Source organism: Doryrhamphus excisus, linkage group LG1 (genome assembly GCF_037039965.1).
Source record: "Doryrhamphus excisus strain RoL-2023G ecotype Guam linkage group LG1, RoL_Dexc_Guam_v1.1, whole genome shotgun sequence".
Classification (NCBI taxonomy): Eukaryota; Metazoa; Chordata; class Actinopteri; order Syngnathiformes; family Syngnathidae; genus Doryrhamphus; species Doryrhamphus excisus.
In genome coordinates, this window is record NC_136357.1 from 25,478,052 (window position 1) to 25,491,349 (window position 13,298).

At 48.0% G+C, this 13,298-nt stretch overlaps 1 protein-coding gene across 4 annotated transcripts in view; it reads left to right on the forward strand.

The window, feature by feature from the left end:
• The first annotated feature begins 3,286 nt into the window (after positions 1-3,286).
• Positions 3,287-13,298, forward strand: part of akap13a (A-kinase anchoring protein 13a) — a 59,316-nt gene continuing 49,304 nt past the window's right edge. For 3 of the 4 annotated variants that reach the window (XM_078792720.1, XM_078792722.1, XM_078792726.1), the window contains exons 1-7: positions 3,287-3,471; positions 5,433-5,596; positions 5,658-5,817; positions 7,943-8,126; positions 9,385-9,580; positions 9,799-10,966; positions 11,389-11,462. In XM_078792720.1, the coding sequence (XP_078648846.1) occupies positions 3,327-3,471; positions 5,433-5,596; positions 5,658-5,817; positions 7,943-8,126; positions 9,385-9,580; positions 9,799-10,966; positions 11,389-11,462 (2,091 nt within the window). In that variant the 5' untranslated portion in view covers positions 3,287-3,326. The remainder of the gene's footprint in view (positions 3,472-5,432; positions 5,597-5,657; positions 5,818-7,942; positions 8,127-9,384; positions 9,581-9,798; positions 10,967-11,388; positions 11,463-13,298) is intronic. The other variant, XM_078792727.1, reaches the window with a different exon arrangement.

A 13,298-nucleotide genomic window follows, 5' to 3' on the forward strand; every position in this document is an offset into this window, starting at 1 on the left:
GGAAAACACCCCCGTCATCCACGCGACACTGGGCCCTGTACTCCGGTCACTCTGCTTGAACTGGATGTTGGAAACATACTGTGTATTACTACTCTATAGTACTGCAGTATACAGTACATATAGCCAATGAAATCAACATTATACAGGATGTTTACCCCAGATCCATCCAACAGGAAGGGTACCAGACTCTTTCATGCCCTCATGGAAAGTTATGGGTGGTTACTTTCATTTTCAAACTCAATTTACTTGGGGACCACTGGAGCTCGGGTCTGGGTGAGACCGGGCCGCATCAGGTTTTCAAAAAAAAAAAATAAAAAAAACTTGCTTTGGTTCCAATTTTCTACAATAAAAGCTCTGATAAAACATTCCGCTGTTCTCAAATATCTTAATTTTTATTTTTCTACACAAAATCAGATAAAAAATAAATAAACAAATCAAGAATAAAGAAAATCAATCAGTAATAAATAAATATAATAATAATAATAAAACGGCAAATAATAAAAACTTAAGAAACCACATATAGTTGGTGGGTAGACAAATGATTTTTTTCAGATTAAAATGAACAAAGCATTATTAGAGCCCTGTAGACATGACAAAACACGACTATAGTCACATTTATACTCTTTTTATTTACAACATATTGCGCAACTGCAGGGTCTTGAGACACATGCTAACTCGCAAACTAGAGAGCTAGCGACCTAAACGGTAGCCTTCAAGTTATTTCCTTTAAACTTAAATAGCCAAAAACTTACCACTTCCACACGGATAGGGAGGATAACTATTAACAGTTATTTAACCTTTAACATGAACAGGAATCAAACGTAATAATTTTTTCTGGGTACATGATACCATACAGCATCCATATCAAACTTGCGCGGGCCGCACTAACATTAAACTTTCATATCAAGGCGGGGGCCTCTAACTAGTGTCCTGCAGGGCACATTTGACCCGCGGGCCACGTGTTTGAGACCTCTGCTCTATAGACTACATGACACGAGCACTCTGACGGTCTTAAGGACCGACTACAGAAACGCTAGTCAAGAATCCTCTATGTGGCAGGAGCACTCGACTTTTAGACTTTTGGAGACCAACGTCAAAAACACTTGTCAAAGATCCTCTATGTGATCATATGATGCTGTCACTCTGCCAGTTTCAGGAGCGACTCCATAAACGCTAGTCAAAGATCCTTTATGTGGCACGAACACGCTGCTATATTTAAGGGCCGACGTCAAAAAAACATCTGTCAAAGATCCTCTACATGACAGGAGCTGGTGTAGAAGTGCCGACCAAAGATCCTGTATGTGGAAGAGGAGTCCTGCATGTGTGACAGGTAGAAGGTTGGCCTGGTGGGTGAGTGGTACAGATGGGGTCATCAGATGGGATCCATGGCCGCTGAGGCTGCAGGCGTCCGTTTCCACACGTCTCCGCCTTGTCATGGTGTTTATGATGATGGATTTGGACGTGGAGGCAGGAAGCAAAGAGAACAGAGAATTGTTGCTGTCGGAAATCATTTCAAGCGCCGTTTATTTATTTGCCCGAAAGCGCCTCTGCTTTACTCAACCACCCAGCCACCCACCCAACCACCGCAGGCACTCCCGTGTGGAACTTATTTCCCCGCTAATACCTTTTCATTCCGGCACAGAGTGCCGAGTCACAATTCCGCGGCGGTTTCAATCTGCTCAGCAGCAGCGAAGCCTAATTTCCAATCCGGGCCCGAGATAAGAGATGAGTTTTTAATGGAGAGAATGTCATGGCTGCCGGCCTTCCACCTATCTACATCTCATTTACCGCACTAATCCACCCTCGGCGTGACCAGCAAACACTCTCCCCGCATACCAAGCTCTCCATCCGACACCCTCCTACTCCACCATATCTGTCTTTCTGACCAATACCCGTAACTTCTCAACACCCATATCCTGTCTATAACCCATCTGCTTCCTTAAAATCAGGGGTCTCAAACATGTGGCCTGCGGGCCAAATGTGGCACGCAGGACACTCGTTTTTGGCCCTGCCTTGATATGAAAGTTTAATGTTAGTGCGGCCCGCGCAAGATTCCGTTTGATTCATGTTCATGTTAAAGGTTAAATAACTGTTAATAGTTATCCTCCCTATCCGTGTGGAAGTGGTAAGTTTTGGGCTATTTAAGTTTAAAGGTAATAACTTGAAGGCTACCGTTTAGGTCGTTAGCTCTCTAGTTTGCGAGTTAGCATGTGTCTCAAGACCCTGCAGTTGCGCAATATGTTGTAAATAAAAAGAGTATAAATGTGACTATAGTCGTGTTTTGTCATGTCTACAGGGCTCTAATAATGCTTAGTTCATTTTAATCTGAAAAAAATCATTTGTCTACCCACCAACTATATGTGGTTTTGCCGTTTTATTATTATTATTATATTTATTTATTACTGATTGATTGATTTTCTTTATTCTTGATTTGTTTATTTATTTTTCATCTTATTTTGTGCAGAAAAAATAAAAATTAAGATATTTGAGAACAGTGGAATGTTTTATCAGAGCTTTTATTGTAGAAAATCGGAACCAAAGCACTGAAAAAGTTTGTATATTTTTCTGTTTTTAATAAATGCTTTTTTTTTTTGGAAACACCTGATGCGGCCCAGTCTTGCCCAGACCCTAGCTCCAGTGACCCCCAGGTAAATTGAGTTTGAGACCCCTGCTTTAAATGTAGATGGAGTGCAGCTGGTGGTCACCTGGAGGTAAGAAGGACTGGATGAAATTAGGAGTGTAGCAGAGGGGGAGGGGCCACTTGCTGTGGCCCAGCAAGGTGCACCGTATTCGGGCACATTCGCTGGTGCAGCCCCAGTGACACCACGGAGGTCTCTGGCGAACCTTTTATACTTCTCAAACATTGCGGCGCTGGTGTCTCCGGTGGATACGTTTTTGTGAGTGTTACACAAGAGGAGTAGGAAGCACCCCGAAGCGGTGCTTCCTACTCCGTGCGTGTCGGACGGCGATGGCGACGGGGACATTGTCACATTTGAGGCGCGATGAAGCGTCCCATTATCGTGCCTCCTCCGTCCGTGTCAATAAAGCTGCCGTCCCTCGGCGGAAAGAAGCTGCTTCCAAACAATCGCCCTCTTTCTCTGGGCTCTGCCCTCGGGTGACATCACGCCATTCCACACGCTGCTCAGACACAAGCCGGGCCATTGTGACTTTGGGAAAACAGCCGGCTGCTCAGCGGAGTGTGCACGCGTGTGTTTTGATGTTGCAGCCCTAACAAGTAGCGTGGCATCACCGTAGCAACCTGCCCGGCTGATGTTTCAGTCAGACGTTTGCCTAACCGACCACGTTTCATCCCGCAGGGCCGCTGCATGATCACGGTGCAGCTCGCCGATGAGGAGCTGGCTGTGGACGAGGAGGGTGGCGACTACTTCCTGCTGTTTGCTGGCAGCACGCAGAGGCACCTGACCAGCACCCTGCGGAGCGGCCATGACACCTTGCAGGCGCTCTGTCCTGGTAAAGCTGCTCACTCGCTTTAAACTATAATGGCTCCACTGAAAGGGCAAAAGAATAAAGTTGGACACTGTAAATGCTGAACTTTTTTACATAAAAGGATAAAAAACAGGTGCAGACCTGTTTAGGACACACCTAGAGTCACCTTTACATTCCTAATACTCATTACAGTAGACATAATAACATGTATGACACATAGAAAACCTTTTTAACATCATCAAGGCTGTCTAGACATGGAATAACATCCCTATAGTCACCTTTACTCTCCTATTACCATAATAAGTCATAATACTAAGACATACTAGCATACAAAAAAATGTTCATTACCATCTAAATACACTTTCTAACATTATTAGAGCCCTCTAGACATGGAATAACATCCCTATAGTCACCTTTACTCTCCTATTACCATATTAAGTGATAATACTAAGACATACTAGCATACAAAACATGTTTATTACCATCTAAATACACTTTTTAACATTATTAGAGCCCTCTAGACATGGGATAGCACCCCTATAGTCACATTTACTCTCCTATTACCATAAGTGATAATACTAAGACATACTAGCATACAAAAAAATGTTCATTACCATCTAAATACACTTTCTAACATTATTAGAGCCCTCTAGACATGGGATAACATCCCTATAGTCACCTTCACTCTCCTATTACCATAATAAGTGATAATACTAAGACATACTAGCATACAAAAAAATGTTCATTACCATCTAAATACACTTTCTAACATTATTAGAGCCCTCTAGACATGGGATAACATCCCTATAGTCACCTTCACTCTCCTATTACCATAATAAGTGATAATACTAAGACATACTAGCATACAAAAAAATGTTCATTACCATCTAAATACACTTTCTAACATTATTAGAGCCCTCTAGACATGGGATAACATCCCTATAGTCACCTTCACTCTCCTATTACCATAATAAGTGATAATACTAAGACTTAGTAGCATACAAAACATGTTTATTACCATCTAAATATAGTTGTCAACATTATTAGAGCCCTCTCGACATAAAATAGCATCCCTATAGTCACCTCTACACTCCTATTACCCAATATGGAAGACATAATAAGTGATAATACTAAGACATACTAGCATACAAAACATGTTCATTACCATCTAAATATAGTTTTTAACATTACTAGAGCCTTCTAGACACACAGTAACACCCCTATAGTCACCTTTACACTCATATTAGCCGATAGAATAGAAATAATGAGAGAAAATAAGATATAAGTTAAACATGTTCCTTTTGAAAATGCCTAACTTTAAATACATATGCTATATACATATGTTAATGGAAGTTATGCACGGCATAAGATCCACATTTGCAATAAAAGCGATTGAGCAGGATTTTTGCAACCAAAAAAAAAACGCACACGAAAAAACCTTATCAGCCACCTGAAATGCCGCAACATTAGAAAAGTGCAAAAGCTTTGTCAAAGAACTCTGTGGCGTCGCAGCAGCTATCCGGAACGTGTGCCCGAATACAGTGCACCTTGCTGGGCCACAGCAGGTGGCTCCCTCCCCCTCCATACTCTGCTTCTTCTGGTAGTCCTGGTAGTGGTGATGTGCTAGTAGTCATGTCAGGATGTTTCATGCTCTCTCGCTCTCTCTCTCTCTCTCTCTCTCTCTCTCTCTCCAGTCCAGCGCATATTTGTTGAAAATGGAGGAGAGGTGAAGACGATTAATCATTGATTATGTCTTCTCAGTGTGGCTGAGTCTTTGCTATAATAACGTTGCCGTGCTGTCTGGGTGATGTGAGGCCAGGATAAAGCCTCCTCCAATGTGAGAAGGATATGGAAGACTGAATATATTCTTTTTTTTTTTTTTAACTGTCTCCTCCTGTCCTCACTGAAGTACAGAGCAGCTTATCGTAGCTCAGCACTAAGTCAGCTGTCGTACTTTTAATGAAAAACCTTTTTCCTTCTTCCAGCTCACGACTGCTGCGAGGAGGTGTCTGTCACCCTGTGCTTGGCGTCTCCTGGCGACCGGGAAGCCTCGGAGGATGTGAAGACGGGCCCGGCCAGCGTAGCTCCCGTGGCCGAGGACCGCTTCGGCTTTGTCCAGGACCTGGCTTTCGACATGGCGCAGTTTTTGGTGAGCACGGCACCACACGTCCCAAGTGGACACCTTGTTGACTTTCACGCGCCCCTTCCAGGTGAGCACGGTGGGCCGCAGCGACGGCCTGGATGGGGCGCTGCTCCTGGACGAGTGCCACATCCCCCTGCAGGAATGCGAGCGTCTGGACGAGAGTCTGGCTCTGGCCCTCCACCACATCGCTCTGCCCCCGGGGTGGAGCTTGCTGGGGGGTAACACAGGTAGGACCCATGCTCTCTAGGTTGGATAGACTCCAGCTAAGGAAGGTTGGACATCAGATATGACAACACAACACGACTCCTGCAGAAATCAAACAGCAATAAATGTCATACGTCATTAGAGTATAACTCCACTAATGTTGGCATGAAAATGCGATACCATCTGATAATATCTGGATCATTTTATTGTCATTGTTGCGTGAGCGAGTGTAGCAAAATTATGAAAAATGGAAAAAACCCTACCCAGTTATAAGCATTTTTTAAATATTTGTACTTTATGCCATTAAAATTACATTATTTTTCCTCATAATATTCTGTTATTCTTGTAACATTACAGCTTTTTCTTTTTTTAGATTAATTATCTAATTATTAATTATCTGATTTGCCATTTTTTTCTACAGTTTTCTTAATAAATTCTCCTTTTAGAATCTGCTGCGGGCCAATAAAAACCAACCATGGGCCGCACTTGGGAGGCCCCCCCGCAGTCAGCTGACAAACTTTATTCTTGCATGACTTTATTCCCATAATCATGACTTTATTCCCATAATACTATAACTTTTTCTGCAACCTAATTTTCCAAATTCATTGTTTTGTTTTTTTTCCGTATTAGAACTGTAAAAAAATATCTGAGGTTTATGAGTGTGAATGGTTGTTTGTCTATATGTGCCCTGTGATTGGCTGGCCACCAGTCCAGGGCGTATCCCACGTCCTGCCCGAAGACAGCTGGGATAGGCTCCAGCATGCACGCGTCCCTCGTGAAGATAAACGGTAGAAAATGAATGAATGAATCTGTTTTTGTTAAAATGATGAAAAAAGTCAACTGAATCACATTTTTACAAACGAATCAATCGCCATTTTCACCTATACAGTGAATACAAATATGCATATTTGTGGTATTTTTGGACCAAAAACATGTGAGATATTTGCATGAACTGCAAACAAACGATGCTGGACGATACTACACGTATCTGAGAATCTTAAAGCCCAGTCCCTAGACTCACACTTCAAAGGTGTTACTATGAGCCACGAGGCGTTGCGTTCAAAGACATCACGGAATTTGTCAAGTTGAATTCAGTGTTTTGGCTGTCGATTGTATTTTCGGGGATTTCTGAGCTTCTTCAAAGCAGAAAAGCGTCCTCCCGCAGTGCGAGTCACCATGGTCAGTGATAGGAAGGTCCACTTCCTGTTTCTTCGTGACAATGAGAAGGTGTAGTTCCGAGGAGGACCAGATCGGCGTGTCTGTGAAGTGAACATACTGTACTTACGTACACTGTCCGCTGACAAAGTGTTGAGGCCTGAATTAACTTATGAAGGAGCGTTAGACCCTGTGGGGGCGCTACTGTGCCTCTACGTGGGTGAACAGCTGTTTTTGACAGCCCAATAAATGGCGCCCGCGCCCCCCCTGCAGTAAAAGCAGCACAAGGCGCTAAACTCGGTGCTGGTAATCCTTCAGCCTTAAGGCCTACACTAATTATCATCATAATAATAACGACAACGGTGATGGAGATGCAGTGGTCTGTTGAGGACTCCTCCATGGGCGACGTGTCATGGCGGAGGATGACGGCGGCCCCGGGGGGGGGTGACAATAACGTGTCAGTGGGAGTTAAATGAGGTCTTTTAATGAACTGGAGATGTCTCAGCAAACATGAAAGCCTTGGCACCGTGGACCGGCACGTGGCGCTCTCTCTCAGTTCCACTTCCTGTTGGCGATCGCTGCAGACGCCTTGTTACAGGCGGGCGGCGCTGGCGGTTCTATCACTCAAGCGGTCGTTGATGGTCAACATGGAAAAGCGGAGACGTGTTCATGCTTGGTCAACCTACCTTGCTGTCATTCACACCCAATCTACCTGTGTGTACGCTTGTCATGCTGGTCAACCTACCTTGCTGCCATGTAACATATATTTTTTTGGGCTGCACTTTGTGAGAAATTTCAAGTCCAACTTTGGGCTTTTGGGCTTTGAGCTTCCAGTTAGAAAGAAGAGGAAGTCAGCCATTTTGTCGCATTACCCACAGGTGGTATGTTGACATCAGTTGCCAAAAAAAAAGCAAGGATGTGGGCGGAGCCTTTTGAGTTGCTCTCCATATAACTCCATCTTCATCGTGTTTTAATTCAACCTTGTTTCCGCAGATCTGGATCCCCGCGAGACCCTGCTCCATTTTTCCGCCCGCCGGGGCCTCGTCCGCGTCACCGACTTCCTCCTACGGCAGCCGGGAGCCGGAGAAGCTGCGCGGCTGGCAAACAGGCAAGGTCACACCCCCGCCGCCGTGGCGGCGATGCGGGGCCACGACGGCCTCCACCAGCTCCTCGCACGGTGAGTCCTCCGGATGGACCACGGTGTAGTCCTCATTAATTAAAGTACCCGCAAGTTAGCGTCCGCGTTGGAGTGTGTCTGCGTTGTGGATACGCCACGACTCGGGCGCCGTTGGCCGTGGTGATGATGAAACTGTTTCTAGTCTGCTAAAGGGCAAAGTCAGTCTTTCAGTATTTTTCCATGGGAAACCATAGAGATGGGAAACTATTCCACCCCACAAAAGCCCGGGTTACGACTTGTGTGTCTAATGATGTGTTGTACCACACACACACACACACACACACACACACACTGCAGAGTGAAATGGCAAAAGGACGGCATGTGTTCCCTGACATGGCTTCCTCTCCCCGACTGGCTAATGAGGTCAGACTGTTTTTATTGCGTAATATTAGCGTCTCCGTTGAAACGGGCTGAGCCCTCGGCATTGAACGCCGATCCTCTCGTCGTAAATCTCACCAGCCTCTCCGCCCTCAGGGGTAAAGCGGACTTTGCGTTCTCCCAGGGGCGAGCGGTGTCATTTTCCTCACTAAGGAGTGAGGTCACTGGCGGACCGGCGACGTCCGCTAGCGGTCCACCCAAGTGTTGCGCAAACGCCCGCTGCCTGGCTGGGCGGTGTCCGGACAAAAAGTCTGCAAGTCATGGCCTGCTGCTAGAACACTAGAACAGACGGGAGCCCCTTCAGACCTGAGAGGGGGGGGGCTCGCACTTTCTAACCGACTTGGTTCAATCCAATGGCAGAGCGCCATAGTGATCTGTCGCCATGTCGCCATTCCGTATGTCCAACCAAAACACGCCTGGAGTTTGTTTCCCAGAGAGAAGACGCCCGTAGCCGGGTCTTATGTGCCGAAGTGACAGACGTTTTTCATCTTGTCGGTCACAGCCCGACGGTAACGCACACCAGCTGCATCATGCGGTGTCCAATCATCACTGCTGTTATCGCTCTAGTGAATGTTTATGTTTTTATGACTTGGCGCCGATGGAACAGGATCAGGTCTACGGTGGCTCGTCAGGTGTTTTAATCGAGAGGAAGCCTCGCATTAGCGTCATGTGACAGAAAGCTCGTTTGCATTTCACAAAGGGGTGCCGCTTGGCATTTTTATTGCCTGACGCGGTATCTTCCCCGGCATCTCGCTGTCACCGTAAACGGATTAGGGCAGCAAAAGGGGGGGAGTGCGGATCAGCTGACCTCACTGCTAAAAGCCCTCCAATCAGGGCCGAGGCTGCTTCGGGATGAGCTAAGTGTTTATTTCACAAGCAGGGCCGAGGCGGCCGGCGAGTCGGACGAGGGGCCCGAGCGCGCCCAGCTGGTCCCGGCGGACGCCCGCGTGGCTTGCCACCTCCCACGGCTGCGCACGCACACGCTAACGCAGAGCGTGCGCCCGGGCCGCGACCCGCCGACCCTGTGCCGGAGCGTGGAGCAGCTGCTGCATTTGACGCGTCATCTCCACGCCAAGGTGAGTCACGCCCTCTTTTTTTTTGGCACCCCCCAACTCTCTGCAAGAACTCCACTTGTTGTTTGTCTTTTCCCGGGCCCTCGGCTTTGAACCCCCCCCCCGGGCTTGTTCCGCTGAAGGTTACGCAATCAGGCGGTCGCTGCCGATTGACTGCTGGAGAGCATGTGTGTTTGTTTCCTCTCCAGAAACTCTTATCCAGTTCCCTTGCTTTTCCGCAGAGGCTTTCTGTGCTGGAGCTGCACGCCGACTCTCTGCACACGACGGCCGAGTGCTGTGAGGACGTCGACGCCGAAACAAGCTGCCCCCACGTGGAAACGTCAGAAAACTCCAACGGATCTTGTGGACACGGCGAGGAGGAAGACCAGAGCCTGTCTGTGAGCACCCAGGAGCCCTGCCCTGTCCCCCCGGAGGATCGGGTGTGTCTCCAGTCTGCGAGAGATTATCAGCCCTCGGCGGAGGGAAGGGAACGGCCTGCTAGAGCACACAACTTGAGCGAGAGTGCAGGAGAAGGGGGGAGCCTGCCTCCGGGAGGGTGGGGTGAGCAGGAAACAGACAGAGAGGAAGAACGGGTGGCCACAGAGGGAGAGGAGGTATCTGAGCAGGAAGCGGCAGAAGAAGAAGAAGACGACAGAGAGGAGGAGACGCCCGGTGGAGATTTAGTCATGGGCCAGTCCCCGTCCGCCGACTGCTCTGAGGAGCCTCAGCGAGACGACGAATCGTCGAGTCACACCTCGGAGCTTCCTGACGATGAGGAAGGCTTAGCTAAGTCCTCCCTATCAGCCCAGGAGGACCTCCCACTTCCATCCGGGGTCGCCTGCGATGACGTAACCACAGAGTCAGATGTTCCACCTTTTAGCGCCGTACAGAACTTGGAAGAGGACCAGGAAACAGCTGCCGAGGATTACGCTGCAGAGCAGGAGCGAGACCCTGCTCGGCATGGAGCTTCTCCTATGGCAGAGGAACCCCCTGGAGATGCGTCCATGTCCTCACACTTTGCAGATGAAACTCCGACGGGTCAGGACTCGGCCGAGCGCTCGCCCGAGCCCGCAGCCCGGTCTGAGGCTGACCCGGATTCGGGCCTCACCCACGGTCTCTCCAGCGACGACGATGTCAGCTTCCAGTCGGTCGGAAGTTCCACAACGGACATATTCCACCCCACCGAGGAAAGCGCCTCCCTCGAGGAACACGCCGAGACGCCGCATGACAGCAACACGTGTTCCCCGCCCGAGGAACCGGCTGGTGACGCCCACTTGGGTAGTCCCTCTGAGCCTGAAGAACCGCCCTCACCCGGCGGCCTAATATCTGAGGCGCCGGAGGAGAAAGGTTCCCCAGTAGAACCGTCTGAGGAGGGGATGGTGGAAGATAGAAATGCCGACCAGAATGAAGGTAACCACGAGATTGGCGACTAAGGCTGTCTGTCTTGTAGGGGGCGGGGCTGATTATGAACGAGACTGATGTTTTTGTCAGCCGTAAAAAGCCAGCACGGGATGTTTTTGTTGTGTCGGGTAGTTAGCATACATTGACCCACATTGGATTGCTTTCATGTTTCTCGATGTAGCAACGTAGTCCCGCTTGACCCGCTGCTTTTATGACCACATGATGATAAATCAATGGAGCAGAAAATGAACACATAGATCACATCTCTGCAACAACAAAGTTATTTTAGCCCGAGGCGACCATATACCCGCCGTGTATTTGCAGCCGGGATGAAAATGTCTCACTTGGCTTGTTATTGATTCTTTTCCGTGCGAGGGCTTTGTCATCGTACTTACTGACGCCGTGCTCTTGTGCTCTGCGCATTTCTCCAGAGGGGGAGGCCAGCGTGTCTGAGCACGCCGGGACCGGTGAGGCACAGGAAGGAGATGAGCCCCATTCTTCCACGGTAAGCGTCTCCCTGTTGTTGTTGTTGTTGTTATGATTGATAATGCTAGCTCGGCAAAACTGTATAATGAAGGTGCTATGAACAAAAAAATCACCAACCTGTTGATTCTCAAGACAAAAGTATTGGGACAGTGGTGTTGTTGGGTGGAAGGCCAAGGTCTACACGACAGTCATTCATTCATTTTCTACCGCTTTTCCTCACGAGGGTCGCAGGGGGTGCTGGAGCCTATCCCAGCTGTCTTCAGGCGAGAGGCGGGGTACACCCTGGACTGGTGGCCAGCCAATCACAGGGCACATATAGACAAACAACCATTCACACTCACATTCATACCTATGGACAATTTGGAGTGGCTAATTAACCTAGCATGTTTTTTGGAATGTGGGAGGAAACCGGAGTACCCGGATGCACAGGGAGAACATGCAAAACTCCACACAGAGATGACCGAGGGCGGAATCGAACCCTCGTCTCCTAGCTGTGAGGTCTGCGCGCTAACCACTCGACCACCGTGCCCACATGACAGCCATCTGATCTTAAATGTTAATTGTCCTTGTTAGTGTAGCGGTTCACGTAGAGTAGCTTGGTTTTGACCGGATAACAATGGAATTGAATCCCGGCTCGGGACGTCTGATGTCACTGGATCCACACAGCAACATGCGCAAATTTTAAATATTTGGGCTGCACGGAATTGGGACTCCAATAACCAATCATTTAAAAATATGATTCAGTGTGGTGAGATTACCCGTAATGTGCAGGTGAGCCAATCAAGCGCTCCTTTTTAGATTATAGCTGTGTTTATCGATATCTATATGGGTATGTACTGTATGTGTATGGGTATATATGCATGTATAAGGGTATTTATATGAATATGTATGTACAGCAGGGGTGGGCAAACTTTTTGACTCGCGGGCCGCATTGATATGACAAAATTTACGGGGGGGAGGCAGACTATAGTTCTAATAATTATTATAATAATCTAATAATAATAATAATAATTATTATTATTATTATTATTATTATGTGCTTGTGTCCCTTTTTTCAGGAGCACTAAACAACAGACCATGTCAAAAAACGAAATTGATAAAACCATCAAAAGGTTGGCTCAGGCCATGATGCCAGGTTGTATGTTGAGTTTAAATGAAATACTTTGGAAAGATTGGGCGGGCCGTATTCAAACACTTGGCGGGCCGGATGTGGCCCCCGGGCCGTAGTTTGTAGATTCTACAGTATATGGGTATGTATGTCTATGGGTAATGAATTGCTGGAGAATGTGTCTGCGTAAGAAAGCCCCCCCCCCTCCCTGCCAGGATAAGCGGGCTAGAAAAGATGCTCGATTGATGCAGCCCCCCCCCCCCCGTCCATGAGAGCATGTCACCCAGCAGGGCCTTAATTCCGCTGCGTCAACGTAGGGCTTCTGGCTGGCACACCGGGACCCAGGCATCAGGGATAAATGGGACTTAGTCGGTCTGGGGGAATGTTGTGCGAGAATGTGGGAATCAGGAGGCAACTTTGCTGACGTGCACTTTTCAAGGTGCTCGTTGACGCTTTCTTTCAGCCTTCCTTCCATTCGGTTACGGGAAGAGAGAACTTTTTGGTGGAGTTGACGTGCAACAGGATCCCCCTTCCCTCGGCCGCGGGTTTATTTATGCTCCCCTCCCCAGCCTCGTCGAGCAGGAGGCCATCTTTGACCGAGACGAGCTCCCGATTGTTGCTGACTGACAGATTCCTCAGCAGCCGAGCGCTGGAGCGGCTTTGCATATTCCGGGGCTTGCGGTCCGGATTGGCGGTTTGTGCTGCCGAAAGCCAGATGTTTCACACGCCGCACGCAGGAGGCTGGGC